At 40.6% G+C, this 26,322-nt stretch overlaps 1 protein-coding gene across 3 annotated transcripts in view; it reads right to left on the reverse strand.

Moving 5' to 3' along the window:
• Window positions 1-26,322, reverse strand: part of PREP (prolyl endopeptidase) — a 164,489-nt gene that overhangs the window by 62,180 nt on the left and 75,987 nt on the right. For all 3 annotated transcript variants that reach the window (XM_077812877.1, XM_077812876.1, XM_077812878.1), the window contains exons 8-9: window positions 17,425-17,616; window positions 1,670-1,867 (exon numbers count right to left, since the gene is read on the reverse strand). In XM_077812877.1, coding sequence (XP_077669003.1) covers window positions 1,670-1,867; window positions 17,425-17,616 — 390 coding nt within the window. The remainder of the gene's footprint in view (window positions 1-1,669; window positions 1,868-17,424; window positions 17,617-26,322) is intronic.

Consider the following 26,322-nt stretch of genomic DNA (forward strand, 5'->3'; position numbering starts at 1 on the left):
AAGGAAGACAGTTGTACGGCAGTAAGCATGGTTCATATGGAGGAGGAATATCACTGGTAGACTCGTACCCCTCTTTAGATACTGGTAAGACTGTCCCTGCAAAGACTGATTAATCTCTGATTTACAACAATGCTGCTGAAGAATTTTAATTTGAAATTCAACAGACTGGGGATATTTTCATAGCCATTTCCAAGGGTATAATTAAATACCTCATGCCCCACTAGTAAGGGCTTTGTCATTCCTTCCATGTTCAAGGAAGATGAATTCAAACTGGAACAGATGCAGAGAAGAGCTACAAGGATGATCAGGAGAATGGAGGGCCTATTTTATGAGAGGAGATTAAAAGAGTTGGGCTTGTTTAGCCTAGCCAAACCATGGCTGAGAGAGGATAAGATTGCTCCTCTAAATAGATCAGGAGGGTAAATACCAAGGAAGCTGAAGAGCTATTTAAGCTAAAGGACAATGTTGGCATGAGAACAAATGGATATAAACTGGCCATGAACAAATTTCGGCTGGAAATTGGGAAGTTTCTAATAATCAGAATCAGGTTCTGGAACAGCCTCCCGACTGGATGGAGGAGGGGGGTAAGGTGGTACAGTGGGGGAGAAGGTGAGGGAGGGTGGACAAAACTTAATTCATTTTAAGAGAGGTGGACAAATTTATGAGTGGGATCACATGACTGGGTTGTTTGTGGTGACGGGGGCAGAGCTCATGTCTTATGTTCCTCAAATCTCATGTTTCAGGCTTCAGGAAGGGATGCCCTCTTTCTTTTTTGGTCTCCCTCTTCTGAACAACCTATATGGACATGGCTGGAGATGCTCTGAGGTAATAGTGAGAATTCTCTCTGTAGGGTGCTTGGATGGTCACATGCTCAGGGTTTAAGTGATCACCAGATATGGGACTAGGATGGAATTTTCACCCAGGACAGATTGGCAAAAAGAATGCAAGGTCACTAGCATTCTCTGCAGCACGAATCATTTGCCCAGAGCATCTGGGTCTCTCTCATTTATTCAATTCCTTACCATAACAGGGGGCTCGGGCTTTGGTGCACCTTGATCACTCCTATTCTCTGCCTGTGGCACACAATAGTTTAGTCTCCTGAGAGCTCTCATACTTTGGTCTAACTTTGGTTGTTGGGTTTAGTGTGCAGGTGCTGGGTGGTGATGGTGGCCTGTAATATACAGGAGGTCATACTAGGTTCCTTTTAGCCCTAAACTCTGTGACAGTTTATTAGGTATCTGTGGGCTGGTCAAAAGATATTATCTGGACCACTTTTACATGATCGTGCAGCTCTGCTCAAAGCACATTCATACAGCCTCTAATTGGTGCTATGAAAGCAACACTAATTCCCTTCTTTGAGAGGACAGAATGAGCAAAAAGTTGTAATCTTCCATAGAACTCTCTGTAATACTGAGTCATTTCTGAACCCAGATCCCCAACATATTAACTCACTGTAGACTCATGAGATCCAAGAGTTTTCTCCATTAATATATTTTAAATGCACAGTCCAAACTACAACACACTATTTAGGGCAAAGCACCTTTTTCTATGTTTCTAAAGATCAAGCCACAATTCAGTCTCATTATGTGTACAGTACTTCCTAAATTAAAGATCCATTGGGCAGGTACCCTGTAAAAGGGGCAACACCTGAGGAAATAAACAACCTTACCTGGAGATAAAAAGGACGTAAACTGATAAAATATTTCTGTGTCCTTTTTTCGGCCACTATATCCCACAATGCTGCCAACTTCCAAAGGAAAAGTCTTGAGATGTGTGCCAGTGGCTAGATCATGAAGTTGTAGAACATTCTTCACATCATGCAGGTAACACAAAACCAGGAAGTTGGACCTAACACAAGCAACCCATTCTGTAAAAGTGGTAAAGAAAAAAAAAGTAAAGTGAAACAAAATCCTGCAACTACTGTGGGAACTAAATAATTAAATATAACTAACTTTAAAAATTGCTTTAAACACACACAAAACCTCTTATGGAATATATCTGATTACAATTCTGCAAGCTTCAGAGTTTCCTTGCAGCTCTGAAAATAAACAGTTCTTCAAAATACCAGCAAAAAAGTTATATATAAATATGAAAGACACTATTCCAGGAAAGAGCTGTAATATTCATAAGACTTACATTCTCAGAACATACATTCTAACAAATATTTTTTCAAACCCCGTGCAATTAATGTACACAAACTAAAAGGTGTTTATGTTTTCAGTGTTTAATGGTTCATGTTGCTATTGTATGTCCAGTGTTTCAAAGCTATATCTGACAAAAGTATTGATAAAATTTACAATTTTTTCTTCATAAAAGGGTAATCCTTCTGTCAAAAATATATCAGGAAAATTATTTATGGAAGCATATGAGATAGAAAACTAAACCATAGCTTTTGTGCAAACATAATTTATGAGAATGAAAAGGTAAACAGCTGTGTACAGTACATAGCCATTTCTGTATCTTTTAAAGGATTCACTAGAGTATTCTTATAAATAAGTACTACTCAATGTGATTAAGGATGCCTAATGGAATCCATGGAGTCCCAAGCTTGTGTTCTGAGAACACTAATGTCATGAAGTTAAGACAAAGTTCATAAACTTCTTTTTCAGATTATTAATACTTAATATTGAAAAGTACTAAACCTTTAAGTATGAAGAGAACTATTTTGAAGTATATAGATTAAAGGACAAGAGCTAATTTTTAGTTAATGCTGTTACTTTGATATTAGTTAAAATATACCAAGCAATGGTGTTGGAAAAAGAAAAACCTAAGCATTTAGAAGCAAAGAAATATAAATATTCAAACATCTTCACACTTAATATAATCTCTTAAAATGTACAAATGTAAAATATTACATTGCAGTTGAAACCAACTTTAACTCTGCCCCTTCCAATGAGTCTAAACATGATCGAGCAATCCTCTTACAACCATCCAGCATACATCAGCTACATTTCCAACCTGAGCTACAAACCTTCACAAATCCTCACTGAACTGCAACATATAACTAACAGACCACACTGCAGTTCATTCACCTCTTACGGGGTACATACACAGATTGCTTATACAAACTGGCTTTCAGATTATAAATTCTCAGAGGCAGGGACTGTCATTTATCATGGTTGTACAGTGCATATCACAATGAGTACCAACCTGGTTGAGGCCTCTAGGTATCATCAGAATATAAAAGTTAATTTCCGAGCAAGCACGTGTGTGTCTGTACATTTTAATCTAATATAAGGCCAGTACAGCATTTATGACTTCCCAGACAGGGAAGATAGCTGGGCAGAAACCAAATTTCCATCCCGTGGAAAATTTTGCATTTCTGATTTTGTTTCAATTTATAATGAAAATTCTTTCAGAAATGCAAAATTTTCCACGGGATGGAAATTTTGAAACATTCAGTTTCAGAAGAACCTAAATGGAATTTTCTAAAATTTCTGGGCTGGTAACCCTGCAGAATGTTTTGATTTAATTGATTCAGCATTTTCTGACAGAAAACTGGTCTGTCAGAAAATCTTAGACCAGCTCTATCCCTAAGGTACCTATTCTACCCTTCCAACCCCCTACCCTGGGAAGGGTATGAGCTCTTTACAGTGCCAATTTTCCCACATCACATATTATCATGTGACATTCGCCTGGGTACTTGGATGCTCTGCCTTGGCTTACAGATTAGATGTTGCTTGGGGCACACCATTCTTAGTATGTCCTAAAATGCCTGGGGTTTTCTCATGCCATAGGCTTTAGATCCCTATTAACCACATAATAAGCCTCTCTTTATTAACTTACACATGAGGGGAAAATTCAGCTTACAAAAACCAGCTTCTTGCTAAGTATTTCTGTCATTTAAGAAAAGGGTTACTTAGTCGGCAACTTACTAAAACATTATCACTTACAGTTGTTTCTTTGCCAAGTCCTCAACCAAATTTTGACAAAATGCATACAGTGGTAAAGTATAAGAAAGGAGATGAGGAAAAAATATAAAATCAAGTTCTCCTTTCTCTTGCCAGGTGATAAGTGGATAACGATTCTTGTCTTCTTCAGGCCAAAACTGTGGCTTCTTTCCCTGGCAGGAAGAGAACCTGGTCTATTTGGGTCAGGTTGGAGGGCTGGATCACAGTCAAGGTCCAACTGTTGGACAAAGTTTTCTTCTGGCTCCTGGTTTCAAGAAACTGCAGAAATGCCATTAAATGAGCAGACAAAGACTAGACCTAGGATTGCGTAAGGGTATGTTGTTAAACCCAAGAAACATCATGACCAACAGTTTTTGCATCTACAGTAGAACCTCAGAGTTAAGAACACCAGAGTTACGCACTGACCAGTCAACCACACATCTCAACTGGAACTGGAACTACACAATCAGACAGCAGCAGAGACAAAAAAAACCAAACACAAATACAATACAGTACTGTGTTAAATGTAAACTAGTAAAAAAAAAAGGGGGGGGGGAGCAGTATTTTTCTTCCGCATATTATAGTTTCAAAACTGCATTAAGTCAATGTTCAGTTGTAAACTTTTGAAAGAACCACCATAACGTTTTGGTCAGAGTTACAAACATTTCATAGTTATGGACAACCTCCATTCCCGAGATGTTTGTAACTCTGAGATTCTGCTGTATAACTTGAAACAGAAAACAAAGAAAATCAACACAGAAACAAAGCAAGCAAAACAAAACAAACCAAAATATGACAAAGACCCATCTTACAGGTTACCCTGGGTTTTAAACTCTCTATGGGAATTCAGGGTTCCCCCAACAGTGTTTATAAACCAACTAGAGTAAAGCTGAACACAGACTAAAAACATGTTTGCACATCTAATTTTCAGAACAAAAGTTCCAGGATATGTTATGTTCTTCCTCGTCAGCACAATTTTAGATTAGGATAACAAACTCTAAGAATCGTAGGTCAAAACTAATTTGTCCATAAAGTCTTAACTTCTTTAACTGTTTCTTTTCCTTATATAGGGTCAGATCTGTCCTTCCACTGCCGTGACACCCTGGCTCCTGCTCACCTCTGAATCCTAATGACTATACAGAGTCTTCACTTTCCCCTCACCCTCTTTCCTGAAGGGCCAATGAAAATTTGACATTGGTTTAAATTTTTAGTTATGTTATTTTAAACATTAAATATGCAACTCAAGTGATTGACCCATTTTCTTCAGATTTTGGGGAAAAAAATTCTCCTGTTCTTTTAATGTAAACCTGGCAACTTTCAGGCCAAACCCAAAACCAGACACTTTATACTGGAATACTAACTGGAATTTTAATCATGGAGCCATGACCTGGAATAACACGATACTGTCAGAGGGAAGCGTGGCACTCTATAAAATAGTAGTTGCTATGTAATCATTGCTGTGGTGGGGAATAAATCTTATAAGTGAGGACGGATAATGAAATATAGTTTTACATTTTAATTTCTTACATCTTATTATGCATTTCAAGTTATAGCATCATATGTAGCTCTAACTAAAATAAGAAATACTACATTATTATATAGCCTCTTTTTACACTGCACAATAGGCAGTTTGAATAAAACTGGAGAATCTGCAAGATGCCAGAGTTCAAACTGAATCATAGAATCACAGACTTTCAGGTCAGAAGGGACCACTATGATCGTCTAGTCTGACCTCCTGCACAACGCAGGCCACAGAATCTCACCCACCCACTCCTGTAACAAACCCCTAACCTATGTCTGAGATACTGAAGTCCTCAAATCATGGTTTAAAGACTTCAAGGTGCAGAGAATCCTCCAGCAAATGACCAGTGCCCCATGCTGCAGATTGGTTTTAGTTCATTTTATAACTTTGGTTTATTAATAAAAATATGAACAAGAAAAAAGCATAAATGCAATAAGGGAAATATTCTACTTCTGGCAACACAAGTAATGGTCAGGCAACACAAGTATGGGCTGCGAAAGTGCAATTTGTGTCCCCAGTAGACAACGTACTTCTATACTTAAAATATTCTCAAATTTTATATTAAAAATGTTCTGCATCTCAAAGCTGTATAAAATGATATATAAAGAGCTCCACAGATTAACTTCAGAATTGGGTACAACCCATAACATGCATGCAAAAATATTTATTTAGTCTTTTCTTTATGAAGATATTACCCCCCCATCAAAAATATCAAGCGAAAGCTCTCCATTTTAAAATACAGTTGTGACAATCACTGATTTGTCTCTGATTAGTTGGACACACAATGAAATTTGATGGAGCCTTTCAATACAGGTTAAAATTAATTAGCTTTATGCTTCCACCAAATTTCCCTTTTCTTAAAGAGCATTTCCATTTTTCAGGGCAAAGGCATCTGGTTTCCACTGACGCCTCTTACAAATATTGAGGAGCATGCTTTGAAGGTGGTGATATTAGCTCTTATTCATCCCTTTAGTATATTATGTGGTTATAAATAATCTCCACAAGATGGAGAAAACAGATGACAAGATGGGGGGGTGGGAGGGGGAGTATTTTCAAATGTGCCTGAGGAGCTCAAGTCCCATGGAAGGTCAACAGGACTTATACTCATAAATGCATAGGGCACTTTTGCAAGTCTCCACCACAATGTATTTACAGAAAATAAATACTAGATATGGGCTATACAGGTACAGAAAGAGAAAAAAATTGAACCACACTTAAAAGAACAGTAAAGAGCCCACATCTAAGTGAAGTGCTAAATTATCAAACTAAAATAATGCTGAATTGTTAATAATAACCATTTCTCTATATAAAACCATGAACTGAATTTCTCTGTACCCTAATCTCTGTTTTGAGAATTGGAGACACAAGACACTATTGTACTTTGTTGTCAAGCCCACAACCTCAGCTCCTTTGCTGACACTCCAAGCAAAGCATGTATCCAGAATGCTTTAACTGGTTTCTTTCCACCTCAAGGAAACTTCTAGAGTCTAGACTGTATATCCATAAAATTTCCTTTTTAACCAGTATGTAGCCATCATAATATTCTCCGGCACATATTTATTAACATTCACACAAACTACTGTATATATTACAGCTAAAAGAAAAAGATGAAGCCGGTTAAGGACTTTTTAAACAAACCCATACAAACCACATTTTATAACGCTGTTGCAAATGGTTATAGAACTGAATTTGCTGTTATGATACTGAATGCTGTTTTCCTTGGATAAAATTCTCCCAAAGGGCAAAGTTGTGTTTTCAAGGCCCCCCGGCCTACTTTGGGGGTGGGAATGGTTATGTAAAATGAGGGGACTATTGGAGGTGAGCTGTAAGAATGGCTACACAATATTAAATTTTGCAGGGACAGTGACTCAAAGCCACTACAGAGAGAGCACAGAGGAGTTGTGTTGCAACTCTACACACTGCCTGTACATTGGGGTTTATGTGGATTTTCTCACAACCAATCTACAAGGTGTTTTCAGCACTGAGCTGTTTTTTTCTAGGCTTTGGAGAGAGGCTTAGAGTAGAATATTAGTCATGAACAATGCCAGGAGCTCAGAAATGTGTCAACAGTTCCAGTTTAGGAGAGATTGTCCAGACCATATTTTTATAAATACGTGTTGATATTTTCCAAAAAAGAGTCCCTCTAGTCCAATTGTATAGATGCATACTGACATTCTTATGCTGAATCACTGATGGAGGAAAAGAGAGAACCAAAATGAAGACAAGATCCATGTGCAAATAATTCCTAAGAGGAAACATCAAACTCACTTCCTGAGCAAGCACATGTCTCAACTCCATTAATAGGGATACATTTTGATGGAGCTTCAAAGCCTGAGTTCAAAGACAGCTGCTCATGTGTAATTTTTCTTTCTTCTGCCATGTGAGTTAGTCCACATTTTACAGTAACAGTCATGTTTGTAGAACTCACAGAAAATAACACTTTTTCCCATTACAATAAGCCTAGAGTTATTTATGTGTAGGAAGACCTGCAAAGACAATATTAACAGTTTACAGAATAAAGCATTACTCATTGTATATGTATACTACTATAAATGGACCTATCTAATAAACACACAAAAAGGAGGCAATGGACACCCTAAAAATAAGATCCTAACACATTTCAGGTCAGTTGCAAAACTCCCACTGGCTTCAACAAGGCTAGGATTGTACCCCTCCTCTCAGAAAACCCATATTGCCATACATGTGTGAGAGAGGAAAAAAGTGCTAAGTTGTTCTGAAGCTGCAAACACTGGAGAACTAAGCCTCTCAAGAAACCCAGGGCTATGCCTTGGTCAGTCATGACTGGTAAAGGTTTGCCATGGTATCTTTTGAGAAAAAGGCCATGATGGACCTGTGGTAGCCCTGGTCATGAAAAGTCAGACGAAGATGTGCTTCTGGACTAGAGCATCTCCTCCTGTGGCTCATGGACTGTCTCTTGGTCTGAGCATGCTCTGGTTGTATGAGCATCTCAAAGACAGCTCAGAGTTGTTGCTAGGAAACTCTGGGGCTAAGCCACACCCCCAGCTACTAAATGGTTTCTACTACAAACTCACCAATCTGGTCCTTTGGTAGCTGCCAATTCCCTGCTCCCTACTAGCCTTACGTGCATTTCGCAGTGTATTTTCTTAAGGCTCTGAACAAAGTTTGTGCTACTGTTCCTCAAGAATATTCATGCATCCATTCACTCACCCACTTTCCATTTGCATGGAAAACTCCCCAGTTTAAAAAGTCATGGATATTTTTAAAGACAACATGAAAGTAATGGAATGCATAAGTCTCCTGATAGTTGGAATAAACATATAGTTATTACTCACAGAGATAACAATCCCTTCTCATCAGGATCAACAATTTTGTGATCCTGATTCCAAAGTCTGATTTTGATCTCTGACCTAACTTTGCTATAATCTTATTTTATTGGAATATATTTGATTCAATAGAGTTTTTAGTTTTCTGTTCTTGTCTCTCCATTGCAATGCACTATATACTTAAAAGCATTGAACAAGTAAACTCTGCAAGAATGTACAGACTTCTTTACATATTGCACTTAAGTTTTATATTGATTGGACAATGCCCAGAGGTTTGGAAGGGTGCTTTATAGTGAATTTAAATAAAAAATGCCATTAGAAATCTGTGTTATACCAACAGCAAAATAATGACAGAAAGGTTATTTTATTACTAAACTTTGCCATAAAAAAAGATGCCTACAGGACAAGGCTTAGGTATTTATAATGTTAACAGGCTCCAAATCTGAAGCTTAAAACTGAGAAAAAAAGTGATAAAATAAATAACATTTTGCACTTGTATACAACCTTCTACATGAGGGAATAAAAGCACTTTAAAATACTGAATTAAAGCTTACAAGACCTTGTGAGGTAGGGAAGTGCTGCTATTCTCATTTTGGAGATGGGGAAATTGAGGCACAAAAATGTTAACCTAGTTGCTTAAGGTCACTTAAATCTGTGACAGCCAGGAACATAACTCATCTGAGTCCTAAGTCTTAAATAACTACGTAAAAAGAGCACCTTTTTACTCATTCAATACTTCTATTCAGAGTCTGTCAGTTATAGGGCTAGCTCAGGGGTGGGCAAACTTTTTGGCCCGAGAGCCACATATGGGTATAGAAATTGTATGGCGGGCCAGGAATGCTCATGAAATTGGGGTTGGAGTGTGGGAGGGGATGAGGGCTCTGGCTGGGGGTGCGGGCTTTGGGGTGGGTTCAGCAATTATGAGTTCAAGGTGCGGGAGTGGGCTCTAGGCTGGGGCAGAGGGCGTATGTGGGGGTGAGGGCTACGGCTCGGGGATGCGGGCTCTAGGATGGGGCTGGGAATGAGGGGTTTGGGGTGCAGGAGGGTGCTCTGGGCTGGGATCGAGGGGTTCAGAGGGCAGGAGGGGGATCAGGGCTGGGGCAGGGGGTTAGGGCGCGGGGCAGTGACTCAGGGGTGCAGGCTCTAAGCAGCGTTTACCTCAAGCGGCTCCCGGAAGCAGCATCATGTCCACCCTTCTGGCTCCTACGCGGAGGAATGGCCAGGTGGCTTTGCTGTGCGCTTCCCCGTCCATAAGCGCTGCCCCTGCAGCTCCCTTTGGCCACAGTTTCCAGCCAATGGGAGCTGCAGGGGGCGGCACTTGGGCTGGGGGCAGCATGCAGAGCCCCCTGGTTGCCCCTATGCGTACGAGCTGGAGAGGGGACATGCCGCTGCTTCTGGGAGCCGTGTGGAGCAGCCCCCGACCCTGCTCCCCGGCTGGAGCGCCGAAGTGGGGCAAGCCCAAAACCCCACTCCTCAATAGGAGCTCGAGGGCCGAATTAAAATGGCTGGCAGGCCAGATCCGGCCCACGGGACGTAATTTGCCCACCCCTGGGCTAGCTGTACCTCTGTCCCCTCTCTAGTTTCCCAGATTGCAGCCACCCGACAGGTATCAGGCCCCATGACTTTTACCTCTCTTTGAGGTGGAACCATGCAATTCTTCCACAATTAGACCAGGTGCTGGGCTACAGTATCCTGTGTTTGCCCAGCAAGTCTGAGTGAGTCTGGCTCTTCCCTTCAGGAATCTGCAACCAGTAGATTACAATAACTCAGAACAGCCTTCTTAAAACAAAAGTCTTCTTTATCTAACCATAGGAACAAAGCATAGCATAAGAGAATAAAGCTTTTTAAAACAGCAAAGGGCCTGTTTTACCCCACAGCGTATCTTGCCCCAGACTCCTATCTTTTGGGGAGATAGGTCTTAGTCTCCCCCAAAATTTGTCTAACGTCTCTCTTAACCATTCCAGGCTGCTTTGAACTCCTCATTCCTCCAAAGACTGAGTAACTCCGAGGGAGACATGGCTGGCAGGCCTAGCAAGGGGTCAAACCAGGGCACCAACGTGAACAGCTCTTGCACAGTCTCAAGTGTTTGTGGTGAAGGGTATATCAGGAACCCCCTTTGCCTTTCTGGGAGCATTTCCTGTCAGCCCTGCTATTGAATAAACTCAATATATGCATACAATAAACACCACAATACCCAGTTCAAGATAGAATATTTAGAAATCATTACAGGTAACTCCAAACTCAGAGTCCTATCTATTCACTTTAACGACTGCTCTTTATTCTTGGTACCCCTGCAAAACCAATATATCTATCTATGACTGAATGAACAGAGGGCTCTATTGTAGCTTGTGCATTACCAAAATAATTCTTTACTTAGTTTCAGCCAGTTACACCTGAAGAGGATTGCCAACTTTCTAATGGCTGGTAACCGGAGTCCCGAGGCCCTGCCCCTTTCCCCAAGGCCCCACCCCTTCTCCACTTCTTGCCCCCAGGCCCCACCTCTTCCCGAAAGGTTCCAGCCCCATCACTCACTCCTCTCCTCACTTTCCCCCGTTGCTTGCTGGATCATCTCAAGGAGCCTGTCTGCAGGTAGGAGGTGGCCCCAGCTGAGCCGGGGCTGGCGCAGGTTAATGACCTGATACCTCCAATGACCCTGCAGTAGCTGGACTTTTGGTTTGGGTGCCATTTAGGGTTGCTAGGACTTTCCCATGGAAAACCAGGCATCTGGCAATCCTAAATGGTACCCGGACATAGAAGCCAAATAACGGACTGTCTGTTTAAAACACAGATGGGTGACAACCCTACACCTGAAGCCAGCAGTATCATAGATGTAACTGAGGGCCTAATCTGGCCTGCAGAACCTTTATTTATAGTGAAGATGTACATGATGGAATGAATCTTGCTTTACTCTCACAGTGCATGGTGAATTTCTGCAAGGCCATCAGTAAAGGGGAGGAGGGAGAAACAAAACAATAAATCAACCACCATTGTTTCACCTGTAAAGGAGCACATCTGATTCAGTGTCACTGGCATATAAAACATGGAGCCCTATGAAACTGTTTTTAAAGTAACTCCATCCTCTCTTTTGAGTTGCAATGTATAACTGCTTTTGAAGTTTACTAAAATCTGCTTCTTACAGCCTTTGCTTAGGGGCAAGTAATTGGGCCCCAGGTGAGCTCCAAAAGGGAGGAATCCTCCTCCACACATTCCAGAGGGGGAGTGAAGCCATTTCACATCTTGTGCTCTGGACTAAGGGTTGAAATACATTCTGTGGCTTTATTGTCTACTCTTTTTTCCTTCGCTGCTGGTGAAATGCTGAAGGCCTAAGCAGCGTGACTCTTTCCTCCAACAATCCCCTGTATGCCAGGTGCAGGGAGGCCCTATAAGTGCAGCTAAATTCAACAGGATTTTGACAAAGATCAATATCATTGCCCTAGGAAAATGAACAATACTTTGTCAAAAGGATAGCTTGAAACTCCCTCAGTCAAGCATGCAGGGGGGAAATTAGTGATATGTAGTGTCTAGAGAAGAAAAAAATTCATTTCAACCAGTGAAAATTCATATTTTTACCTTCCCCCCTATGTCTCACTATTCCATTGCCAGTCCCCAGCAGTAAAAATCTAGCATAACCTGCTTCAACGGCATATTCAATCTTCCTATCTGTTCTTACAGCTCCTATCATAATGGGGTCATGATCCTGGGTAGGGCCTTTGGGAGCTATCACAATATATTTGAATATATGCATTAAAAAAAATACTTTTGGAGGTGGCTACACTGGTGGCAAGGGAACACTAACTACTAACTCCTTATCCCCAAAATATAAAAGACAGCAAACTGAAGGATCTATGGCCTTGGGGGGAGAGGCAGCACAAGGATGGGGCCTTGAGGGAAGAGGTGGGGAAGGGGGAGTGGCCTTAGGAATCCAGTTACCAGCCATCCTGCGGGAAATAATCTAAACTTCATACTGATCTCACCTTGCTGTGCTTAAACAAGCTCTGTGGTATGCAAGATCTTACATTGCTCCGAGATCCCTCTGATGAATGACCTCGGCAAACTCAATACTGCCTTTGTTGGCTTTTAAACTTGCACTTTAATATTAATTAATTCACAAACATTTGCCAAGGTTTAGACTCTCTGAGAATTAAATGTAATACGATACAAATGCTTTCCAGTTGGGGGGGCCTGGGTGGGAATGCATCTCATGGCAAATGCAGATGTCCTGAGGCCCTTACTTAACTATTTTCATTTTAAATGGTTGTCATTTGTTTTTTTCCCCCTTCATTCACTGATTAGAGTTCTAAATTTATCTTTACTTTGTGTGAAGTGCCTACTGAGAATTAAGTAAACCTTGACATTGCTTACTGTTTGGGAGAGACTGATTCAAAATAAGAATGCAGATGAATAATTCTTTAAGCTCTGTGCTTTTAAACATCTGTCATATTTACAACCCCATATTATTGTAATACATTTGTTTTTTCGAAGTTTCATGGAACTTGGAATGCAGGACTGGGTTCTCAAACACAAGTTAAAGCCCACAGCCAACTGTACCTGGGGGACTGGGTCAGTGAAGCCAAATTAAATTCTCTCATCTCTTGGTATGTGTATTTTTTGTTAGTCAGGCTGTTAGCTGCACTACAAATGCAGTATGATGTATTACCCTTTACTCTGTGGAAAATTTTTGCTACTGGAGGACACTGGCAGAGTTTCATATTTATTAATCCTGACTCACAAAATCTATTTCCATTATAATGTGATGGTTGTTTTTACCAAATTCAGACTATGTTCATATCCAGAAAAGGAGAAGATACGGTTAACAAGTAGATCATGAAAAGGTAGCAGAATGTTGAGTTACAGATTTCCATATTCCATTCTAAGAAAGAAAAACATTTGTGACTTTGAGCATCAGTTGCCAAAATGTTTGCGAAGTGATTTCCAATACCGTTAATTATATCTGGGTACATAATCACTATTATATACAACCAATTGGACAAGCAGACCCCCCACAAATTCTCAAAGCTCATAATCGGAAGCAAGCTCCCCACAGACCAGGAGTCTGGACAAACCAACCCAAAGCAGCACCCTGATAGAACAACAAATGCAAAACCACATATCTTCACTGCCACAACGATCAGCCATCCCCCCAGCCCCACAACACACCTTTCAAGATCCATGGATCCTACATTTGCCTACCACAATATGTGGTGTACCTCATCCAGTGCACTAAATGCCCCAATAACACTATATGGGTGAAACTAGGCAATACTTATGCTCTTGAATGAACTCACGCAGGAAAATGAAAAAAGACAGAAACACCCTATTACCTATTACTTTTCACTAAGCGGTCACACTACATCTGACCTATCAACCCTCATCCTCAAAGGAAACCTGCACAACACTCTCAAAAGACAAGCCTGGTAAATTAAATTCATTACTCTTCTAGACACTAAAATTCATGGACTGAACAGAGACACTGGATTTATGGCTTATTACAACAATCTGTAACCCACTAAACCCCTCTTTATGTTCTAAGGCTGCAGAGGTGTTAACAGGCCACTCTACCTTGAATGGTCCCTTACAATAAGTGACAGGTTTCAGAGTAGCAGCCGTGTTAGTCTGTATTTGCAAAAAGAAAAGGAGGACTTGTGGCACCTTAGAGACTAACCAATTTATTTAAGCATAAGCTTTCGTGAGCTATAGCTATACGCATCTAATGAAGTGAGCTATAGCTCACGAAAGCTTATGCTCAAATAAACTGGTTAGTCTCCAAGGTGCCATAAGTACTCCTTCTCTTTTTACAATATGTGCTAACTACTTATGCTAAATAATCTGGTCACCTTGATTTTGCTGTGGCCCTTTCCCAGACCAGAAGAAGAGCTGTGTGCGTCTCGAAAGCTTGTCTCTCTCACCAACAGAAGTTGGCCCAATAAAAGAGATTGCCTCACCCAGCTTGTCTCTCTAAGCAGCAAATACTCATTTAACCTTTGAATTCTTATATTCATAGCTTTTGTAGGAGGTGTTTCATTACCATGTCATCTTTGTATCAAATTCACTTGACTCTAAGGCTTTCACGGCAATAAATTATTAACTGCCTTCTGCTACAATTGTGTCTTTCCAAACCAAATCTTGGAAGGATTAAAGCAATATGACATAATGGCAAGCTGGTCTTTCTTCACTACAATATCTTGCTCTTTAGGAATGAAGGATTATAGTTTCATCAGCTGCAATCTAGTGTTATTTTCTTTTATTCAGAGCTATGTCTCAAGATTGTTACAAGCACTCATGGTTCCTTTTGCACAGAGGAATACAGCCCTTTAATTTACAGGTGCCATCATATATAATCAAACTGTTTTAGATTATTTCATTTTAGCGTTTGCTTTAATATATATTTAATTCCCATTATCTCATGAAGCCACTCACCCATTGTAACAATTACTTTACATAGCTATCTCTATAAAGCTAAATATAGATAGAGTACATGCAGAGATTAAATTCTCAGAGTATTTCTTGGAGCCTCCTACACTCCCAACATGCTAGAAAAACTCCAGGGGAATTGAAAATATTTACTGGAGCTCCGATCTGGACATTGTATATTTTGTGTATTGCTGCTCTGTATGTAGTGAAATTTTGATTATCCAGCCCACACTCACCCAAAACTTTCAGTTCAATGCAGGTCAAATATGTCCACTGATGTTTGGGTTGAAGTGTTTGAGCAATTTTTCAGTCTCTAATGGCACTGCCCTCAGTACTCCCTTTTACCTGAACCTTTGGTTATCTAAATGAAGTCCTAGTTCCATTTGAATAGTCAAGGTTGCCAAATATAATCCCTTAAAGAGGTTTTTGATGCATTAAAAAAAATTATTATATGACTATACACACATACTCAATTTGACTTTGCCTATAGAATGGAAAAGCTGAAGCAGAAATCTGCTGAGAAATAACCCCTCATGTGCTAAAATTAAAAATCAAGGTAGAGCACAGGATTTTCATTTCAGAAAAGTAGTAACAAAATTTATTAATGCCAAGATCCATAGCATTTTGGCACCTTCAGACTTTTAGCTATGTATTTAACTCAAACCCATATTTTACATTGCTGTTACCTATGACTTAAATATAACTTCAGAGATTGATGAACAGTTAGCAGATGACCAGAATTTGTCATTTCTATTATTTATCACACATATAGCACTGACAACGTACTCCGCCCTGCACAAGTAAAAGATGAAGGAGGTCCCTGCATCAGAGCGCTTACAATCTAAAATAGAGACCTAGAGGTCTCAATATTCGAGTATGACCAAGCTGTGTTTGCCACCTTTGCAACCCTAAAACCTTGTGACAGCCAAATTTGACTTTGTGCATAACTTGGAATAGCATAGTCCAGTCATGCTCCATTCCCCCCCCCCCAATAATCCCTGTACCAGGGATAGAGATAGAAAATGGTGGTGTAGAGCTGGCTAAGGTGGTTCTATGCCAGTTAAGGATTCCTCATGCTGGAGAATTTCTCAGCTGCCAATTTAAAGCAGCTTTACAGCATCTTTTGTGGCACACAGAAGCCAGGGTAGGGCTAGGCACAGAGACTGCTGGATACACTGGGAAATCCAAAGGAGGGAATCATCCACAGAGTTCTTAAAAAATTATTCTCATGAACTCACAGCTTCTGGGTGTCATGGAAGAAGTGATCTAACAGTGATTTGGAAGAAAAGAGAGCAGAGGCTGTGTTAGCTGGGATACAGCAGTCACTTTGTGAGTATACAGGACTCTGATTTCATCACCAATGTAAAAAGCTATGCACAGGAAAATCTGCACAGAATCAGTGAGGGGATTTGAACAAAAAAACTGGTAAACAAATGTGTAGTTTTCAAACAGCCATTATTATGCTAGTCAGGTATAATTACACAATGTACTGCAGGGAGCATGGAGCACCTAAATGTATTAAATGCATCTTTGAAACACTGGGACAAAGATGCATCAGGATAGGCTTTTCTACAATTAATTCAGTCACATAAACACTAAGAATTCCCCCAAATGAGTGCATTTTTAAAAAAACTCCTGAGCTAGTGCAAAGTTCAGGAATTTATTGTATTGCATCTTTATTATAATTAACTGAAAGTCATAAGGTCCTGCTTTGACTTTTGCTTAAAAAACAAAATTCAAAAAAATCAAATACTCTACCCACCTCTTTCATGCCATCAAATCTTGCCTTGCCTCTCAGCACTCCCAATTCCTGTCATCTCAAGAATGTCAGATCAAACCGGACTCTCAAAATCTGATCCCCTGGTTTGTAGTGTACTGTACCACTGCTAGTCTAGCTCTTATTTTTGTCTGCTTACAGGGCCCCAGTTAACATATCTGAGTGCCTGACAAATGTTAAATCAATCTCCACGAAGTCCCATGAAATGGGGATAGTATTAGCCTCATTTTATAGATGAGGAAGAGAGGCACAAAGAGACAAGCAATTTGAGCAAGGTCACACAGGAAGTCTGTGACAAGTGTAGGAACTGCATCTAGATCTCTCAAGTCTCAGTCTGGTGCCTTAACCAAAGTTATCTTTCAACTCAAAAGAATCCCTACAAATGTAAATAGGAAAAAAAAAAAAAAAAGCGGGGGGGGGGGGGGGTCCTAAGAGACCAGCCCTTTTCAATAACTAGCAGACTGACTTCACTTGGAAAAAAACAAAACAGGACATCTTTCACTTGGTTTATAGTCTTACCTAGAACGTCTCTCTGATGCTCAGGGACAAGCACTTTCCATTTGGATTCATCTGAATCACTGAAGTCAATATTGATTAATCGATAATTTGGAGCATGGCGATTTGTCTTGAAAGTGAACACTGTTCCCTCATTGGTGATATAGTCATACTCGCCATCAAAGTTGTCTATCAGCTTCACCCATTGAAGAATTCCTAAGAGCAAACAAATCATTCATATTAATTACTTACTCTTTAAAACAAGAAACATTTTATTTTAATACTTTACAATAAAGTTCTTCTGACTGCACTGTTGCTTCTTCCTCCTTCTACAATAATGACTATTAGTTATTCCTGCATATAATCGCAAACAAGCCTGGTGGTGAATACTTAATGAATAGCAGCAGCAATCTGACCAATTCAGAAATGAAATTCCAACGCATTGTTACTTTACAGCATTTGGTAGTTACCAAAAGGAAGATCAGACATATCAATATTAATTAAAAAGTAATTTTGAAGTTTGTGTGGCATGAATCTGATTTTCCTACGAACTTTTGAAAGTGCTTCACTGAGTAAAATGAGGGCAGTTTGCTTTTAACTCTGAATTGGCTTGGTTTTGTCACTTTGTACCACAACCTTAGAATTGAATACATTTGGGGATGGGAACAGACTGTATGACAGATTCCAGTACTTTTCCTCTTACATTTTACTATGTTTATATAGGTTTATAGGACCCTAGAAAGAAAAGGAGGCAAGAATAAACCAGGTATATAATACTTATGCTATGTCCAGAACCTAACCAATCAATTACACTTCATAGATGCAGCATCTGCCACACTGAAAATCAGGTCCCTTATTAAAGTAGAGGATACAAGAACATCACCAATTGCCTACTTGGGGATTCAAAAACACTCAGAAGAACTGAGGCTTGATTCTTTTCCTGTCAAGGACAAAGACTGTCATAATTTTAAAGGCCAGAAGGGACCACTGTGATCATGTACTCCTACCTCCTCTATTGCACAGGCCACAGAACTTCCCCAAAACAATTCCTCGAGCATAACTTAGGAAAAAAACCCTAATACTGATCTACTATTGTCCACACTTTGTGAGAAGTCAGTACATCATATATTTTGTAGCAAATATCAATTTGTACATGTGAGAAGAAGAGACAGGGTCCATCGATCAGCTAACGTTCCCTTTGGAGTTTTGCATCATCAGAGGGAAAGCAAGTTTTATAAACAATGTAAAAAATATCAATTACCTTTTTACGTACTGTAGCACTTGATGTTAACTGGTAAGGATACAGATTTTAATCTCAATAAAGTTATGTTCCATTTCAATTGTTGCCACTTAAATTTTTGTGTAAGAACGATTGCTTCTCCACAAAGTACTGGGGACAGTCAGACTTTAAACTAGAATGCCTGGCTCAGCAAGAAAGAATCAACATTTGATGGATGGCTAAAGTTAAACTTAGTATTGGGCGGTTTTACTAACATCTAAACAATTCTGAGCACATTAAATAGGCCAAATTATACTCAAGAATCACATTTAGAAACTTAAGTCTGTACCAAACTTTATTCCATTTTTCAATTCCCAGACTTTAATCCAATTTGATTTTTAAGCCTTGTGAAAGGCATTGGAAGTTATGGATATAAACACTGAAGTGTTACTTTCAAATCTTAAGTGAAACTTTCTTGCAGTACTCAAGCAATTAAGATGAATTCATCCATTTATGCAAGTTATTTGTACATTGGGGGCATATAAGAGTTCCTTTCTGTTCATGCAATAGGCCTCACACCATTATGCCTCCCTTCTTTATCTAAAGCCACCCCTGTTCCTCCAGGAGCAAAAATCCCATTTTAATTATATTAAAAAAAATCATTTCACTTCTTTCTCCACCCATTGTCAAGAACTAAATTGACTTGTCTCAGTTGCCTAGCAACTAGCTGGGCCCAATAAGCCCTCACTAAGTGACTGTGGACAGAAGGGTCAACAAATCACCACTTAAGGCTTGTCGTAACAGCAGCACAGTGGCTGTTCAATGTGTTCCATGCTTATGCCAGACATGCTTCCTATACCAGCCCTTGCTCCAAACAATGCCTGCTCCTGCTCCAAACCTAGTCCCTACCTTCCTCTGAACTCCTGGCTCCAACCATTGGCTTCTTCCTTGACCCCTCCTCTGGTTCTGCCCTCTGATTCTTCTCAGACCACTAGGCAATATTCCTGTTCCAACCACTAGGATGCACTGCTTGTACCTCAGTGTGCAACACCAATGCATGCCCACTGTTTATTTTTTAAAGACTAAACTTCGTAAGCCACTTTTTTAGCCATCCTCTGAGATCTAGATATTCCTTCTGCATGTACGTCTTGCAGGAAAGCAATACTTACACTCCAAATAGTTTAATAATCTACTAACAAAATTCTAAACATTTTTGTATTACAGGAAAACAATTCAGAATTATCTTGTTCCCACATCATTTCTGTCTCCCCCTCTCACCCCCACCCTATTTAAGAGCCACTCATTATTTCTGACATCTAGGTATCTTTTGCCTCTAGATTTTCATTTTCTAAAAGTTGCATCATTCTTTGAAGATTCAGTTTACTATGCGTAGTGGTCTACATAAGCTTTAATATATTTCTTAAAGTGTGCTTATGTTTAAAAGTTAACACATTTTATATAATTGAGAAAACTCTTTTGTCCTTGGAATGCCAATCTCTATTACTGAAGATCAGAGAGAAAAGGTGGGTGAGGTAATATATTTTATTGGACCAACTTCTGTTAGTGAAAGAGACAAGCTTTTGAGTTTACACAGAGCTCTTCTTCAGGTCTGGGAAACTTACTCAGGGCAAGTCTACACTACAACATTAAGCTGATTTAATTTACGTCGACGTACAGCCACCACAGTAATAACATTGATTTTTCATAGCCACACTATGCTCCTTCTGTCGGTGGGGTGCTACCACTGATTTAATGGACAGTGTGGGTCATTGTGAAGCACTGACAGTCCAGAGACCCACTGCCCGTGGCTGACAGCCTGGAGCCCCAGCTGTCAGCACTGGGTGGCGAGGCTCTGGGCTCTCAGCCTGAGTGACAGGGCTCCAGGCTGAGGTAGAATTATTAGTTCAGTGCAGTGGGTGACTCACAGTGGCGGGAGCAACATTGTAGTGTAGATCCTTACAGAGTTAGGTTGATGTAAATTGCTCCGCTTTCAACTTTATTCATCCCCCAATCCCGCTCTGCCTCCAGGCCAAGCTCTGCCCTCACTCTCCCTCCGCCCCCCTCCAGCCCAGCTCCGACCCCAACCACAGGTCCACTGCTTCCCCTGCTGCACCTCCAACCCAGCTCCACCCCCAGCTCTGCCTTCAGCCCTAGCTCTGCTGCTGAGGAAGCCTTGGCTGTGCAGTAATAGAGGGGTGTGTAGACAGATTCCATTACTGGGAGGGGGAGGTGTGACTGAAAAAGTTTGAGCTCCAGTAGGGTAGAGCAGGCCTCAGGGTGTCACAGCTAAATATAAGGTGGAACAAATTGTTTAGCATAAACAGTTAACACATATTTCAAGGGAATTCAAGGTGAAGTGGCCCGTTAACACCCCTCCAGTCACAGGGAGGGAAGGAAGCAAAGGAGGGAGGTAGTTAGTGGGTTATAAATTGTTGTAATAAGCCATAAATCCAGTGTCTCTATTCAATCCATGATTTTTCGCGTCATAACTTTGCCTGACACTAAAAATCATGGACTGATTAGAGACACTGAATTTATGGCTTATTACAACAATCTATAACGTACTAACAACCTTAGGATTGCTAGCCCTCAAAAAACTGTCCTGGAGTCTTCAGGAATTAAAGAATAATCTTTAATTAAAGATTATGTCATGTGATGAAACCCCCAGCAATACATCCAACTAAAATTGGCAACCCTAATAACCCCCCACAGAGGGACAGCTAGAGCCCCACTGCCTCAGGAGGCTGTCAGTGTGAGCCCCCCCCAAATGACAGTTAAATGGGTGAAAGCACTCACGGTGAGGACGCGCACTGTCAACAAAAGTGCAGACATGCAAATCTGATTTAATTACTGTGGTGGCTGTACGTTGTCATAACTTATGTCGACTTAATTTTGTAGTCGAGACTTGCCCTAAGCAAGTTTCCCAGACCTAAAGAAGAGCTCTGTATATGCTCAAAAGATTGTCTCTCTCACCAACAGACATTTGTCCAACAAAAGATATTGTCTCACCCACCCTGTCTCTCCAATATCCTGATGGTTATAACAACACTGCATACTGAAGATTAGGTTTAGCTGGCTAGCCAGAGCTGACAATCTTTCACACCCTCTAAAACCTCAAGCATAGGACACACAAAGCCTTCCATTATAAATAATAAATATAATTGTATCATGAGATTTTATCTAGAATTCACCAATGTGATTTCATTTCTCTACCATTCAAATTTTCTCTTGTTCCTGTCTTTAGACTAACCCCATCAGCAGGAACTGTTACTACTTTTCTCTAGCAAATAATCTGCTCACAGTTCCTGTTACATTTATCAGCTGTATCCTTTTTCTCCCTCTCATCCTATCGCAGAACAGATTGTATCTCATGCTGTTCGGGATATACAAGAGAATCCAGGAACTGGCTTCCACTGCCTCTTGCGGTATGTTAAGGAATCCAAATTTTCCTTTTGGATAGTGTGCTCAGTTTAGCTGGATAGTGCCATTGTGCTTTTTTCTTCCCGATTCTTCATAACAACTGTATTCTTCTATGAGGTTTCCCTACTCCAACGTTAGAGAAGTGCATTACATGGCTGTCCTTACACGTACTGAACCCATCACTCTGGCCTCTCTCAGAGCTCTTGTTACAAAAAACTACTAAAATACCCCTTAACCCTGGAGCAATTTTCCTAGGATATGCTCTGTCTCGGGATAGCTCAGTGGTTTGAACATTGGCCTGCTAAACCCAGGGTTGTGAGTACAATCCTTGAGGGGGGCATTAGGGATCTGGGGCAAAAATTGGGGATTGGGCCTGTTTTGAGCAAGCGGTTGGACTAGATGACCTCCTGAGGTCCCTTCCAACCCTGATATTCTATGATCTCAAGTCCAATGTGCTTTTCCTTTGGGTGCAAAGATCTTAGTAACAAGAAAATTAATGTGAACATATTGTTTCCTTTTCCCACTAGCAGCCCAAATCAACCATCTCTGTACAAAAACAACGAGGAGTCCGGTGGCACCTTAATGACTAACAGATTTATTTGGGCATAAGTTTTAGTGGGTAAAAAAACCCACTTCTTCAGATGCATCTGAAGAAGTGGGTTTTTTACTCACGAAAGCTTATGCCCAAATTAATCTGTTTGTCTTTAAGGTGCCACTGGACTCCTCGTTGTTTTTGTAGATACAAACTAACACGGCTACCCCTCTGATACACATCTCTACAGTTAATCTATACATTCTATCTTCTAGACCACCTACTTAACAGAGAGCCCTTGAAGTCATTCTGGTTGGTTGTCAGTCCTCAAAGATCACTTACCCTCTGCTTCACTAATGTAAATCTTTCCTTAAATTAACCCGTTCTAGCCTTAATACCTCTGAAGATAGTGGACAAAGCTGCTACCTAGTCAGGAATTTCCCCCCACCTTTTTAGACCTGCAGTATTTTCTTTACAGTTTTTCCTATATCTGCTGGGGTCCTCCCCTCCATCTGGGTGGGTACTGTGATTCTGATTCCTCTTCAGATTGCTTGGACATTTTTTTTTCAATTTTAAGAGTATGTCTACACTAAAATGTAAGCCTCGGCTCAGTCTCGAGCCCAAACTCCCCTTCTATCCACATACAAATCTGTCTGACCGGGGCTAGTAAGCCCTCATAACCGGGCCTGAGGACAATGCAGGGGAGGGTGGGTCTGAGCCAGAGTCCCATCCATCACCTTGCAGTGTGAACCTTGCTGTATTCCCATTAAGAGTTTTCTCAGCAAAATCTATTATGCACATTTCAAATTTTATATATACATATATAAAATTTTTGTTTTGAATTAAAAAGACCTGACATTTCAAGATATAAAAGAAAGAAATTAAGTACTTTTACAAGCAGAGTGTTCTTTGATTTCAAGGCTTCAATTTTGTTTCTATTCAAATGTTGCTTCTGTAAAGATGTAAAAATATATTTTTACAATAAAACTAAGACTCATCTCTTCACACAGCAGATCAGTTAGATGAAGATGTATATTCCTAATGCCTCAATTTGAAAGATTTTGAATAATATCAATAAATATAGTGTCTAGCCATAAATTAGCAATACTAATCTTCTCTTTGTTGACATTCAATTTGATATTGACAAGGAGATATTTCCTCTTGCTAGTAGACTAAAGTTAATACTTAAAGTATAAATACTCAATCTCTTTGGAAATCGCAAAAATCAAGCTATGAAAAATTTCTTCAGATTTAAATCTTTTACTTCATATTGCTAAATCAAATTCCAGGGTTGGTGAGCTTTGGGTTTGTTATTTTTAAATGTCTTTCCGTATTTCGTAAGGTTCAAGTTTCTTTTTGCTGCTTGTCACAGTACTAGGATATATTGACCTTGTTTCAATATTTATTATTGAAAGACTTACCTTGAAATGATAAAGTGAAAAAAAACATTCACATTTTCTCTATTTAATTATTTTTCTTTTCACCCCATGTCTCACTTTCTTAATGATATCTAGTGATTTTGTACCTCTGTCATCTCTCTGCTATTATGTATCTCATTTTCATTTTGAATGTTCTGATTATTTTTTTAGCTTCTGTGCCATCTTCTGACTCCTCCCTGTGAAGTTACTGTATCTGTATCTAGTACAATTTGTGCATTTTTTTATGCTGCACATCTAACCCTCAGATACCAGCATACCTATAAATCCTTTACTCAGATCTACCAGCTAAAAATGCTGTGAAATCTCACCTTTGCTCCATCAATGACGCCAGCCTGCTTGTCTGCTTCTGTCTCAAGCACCTCCGAATTATCCCCCAAGCATGGGAAAAACTGCCCCTCAAAAATTCATAAAGCTGCCTTTCTTTTAAGTCCCACCTTAAATCTACTTCTTGGTCTTTACTACATCCATCTGGCATTGGTTAGGCAAATAGCTACTTCAGCTTTTCTGCTAAGCTTTCATTTTATTTTTACCTCCTTCTTTCAACCCACCCCTACAGTTTCATCCATCTGCAGAATCCTTCTTCTGAAGGTGGATTGTGAGCTCCCCGAGTTAGGGACTGCCTCTTTTGTAACTTGACTGTACAGGGACTAGCACAATGGGACCCTGATCCTTGAGGTGTGTTCCTAGATCAGGGTGGGCAAACTTCTTGGCCCAAGAGCAACATCAGGGAATAGGAATTGTATAGCAGGCCATGAATGCTCACAAAATTGTGGTTGGGGTGCAGAAGGGGGTGAGGGCTCTGGGGTGGGTCTGGGGATGAGGAGTTTAGGGTGTAGCAGGGTGCTCTAGGCTGTGACTGAGGGGTTCAGAGAGGGGGAGGGCGATCAGGGCTGGAGTGCGGGAAGGGGTGCAGGTTCTGACTGGGGATGCAGAGGTTTGGGGTGCAGGAGGATGCTCTGGGCTGGGATAGAGGGGTTTGGAAAGCAGGAGGGGGATCAGGGCTGGGGTAGAGGGTTGGGGCATGCGGAGAGGCTCAGGGGTGCAGGCTCCAAGCAGCGCTTACCTCAAGCGGCTCCTGGAAGCAGTGGCATGTCCCTTCTGTGGCTCCTACGTGGAGGCGCAGCCAGACGGCTCTGCACGCTGCCCTGTCCATTGGCACCGCCCCTACTGCTCCCATTGAAATGCTGGAGGAGGCCATTGGAGTGCATAGGAGCCGGAGCAGGGCCGAGCCGCATGGTGCGGCCCCCGACCCTGGTCCCTGGCAGGAGCTCCCAGGCTGACTTAAAATGGCTCATGGGCTGGATCCAGCCTGCGGGCCATAGTTTGCCCACCCCATCCTAGATGCTACCATAACACAAAAAATGGCAAAGGATATCTTAACAAGGGAGATAAGTTAAAAATTCTACTCAGCCATCTCTGTGACTAAAGTTTTTACCCAATGCTGATTTTTCTTTGGTGGCAACATGCTGTTTCAAGATCCTGGATTTCTCTCTTTACGCAACAAAAAGCATTAAAGATGAATACACGTTCAAAAGAACAATCAGCACTGACAACTTAATAAAATGGAACAATCTCATTTCTAGTGAAAGGACAAAACAAAAATTACTACCAGACACAGAAATATGAACAGGCACGCTAAGAAAAACACCACAGGGTAGAGGAAGGAGTACCAGGAAGGTTTGCGAATGTATAAGTGTGTGACTGTTGTGTGTCCAGCTTATTCTGATAACCATCAGACATGCTCCCAGGTTTGCACAGGACAACAGCCAAAAGAAAATGGTTAATGGGATATGTTTTCTTGTTCTGCTGGTTCAACATATAAGCAGCCTCCAGAGTGCTGTCAGAATAAGCTTGATAAAATAGCCACTACAAAAAAATCCCACAATTAGCTCACACACGTTTGTTTAAAACCAGAGCTTTAGACATCTACTTGCTAATGGCCAGTGCACTAGGAAACTTTTTCAAGTTACAGCCTTTAAGTCTTCAATTTCTGCAAAATTTATGTTTTTATTTTAAACATATAGCTTTATGCTTGTGAAGAAAACCTTCCAAATCTGAACCCCTAGTTCTATCCTTCTGAGTCAACACACAGCTCCCAGTGCCTCCACTGTTTAGATTTCCTAAATAGCAGCGAAGTGAAATTAACAAGATTAGTCAATTTCATGATTGGTAAACCCTAGGTGTGACATGGTCAATAATTTTCACATTTTTATTCCCCTCCTCCTTCTCAGAACAATAAGCAACAGAGGAGGCAGCACAAGGGCAGAGGCCCCCAAACAGCCTATGGAGATGTGTGCAGGTGAGACTCCTTG

This window comes from Eretmochelys imbricata, chromosome 3 (assembly GCF_965152235.1).
Source record: "Eretmochelys imbricata isolate rEreImb1 chromosome 3, rEreImb1.hap1, whole genome shotgun sequence".
In the NCBI taxonomy this organism is placed as follows: Eukaryota; Metazoa; Chordata; order Testudines; family Cheloniidae; genus Eretmochelys; species Eretmochelys imbricata.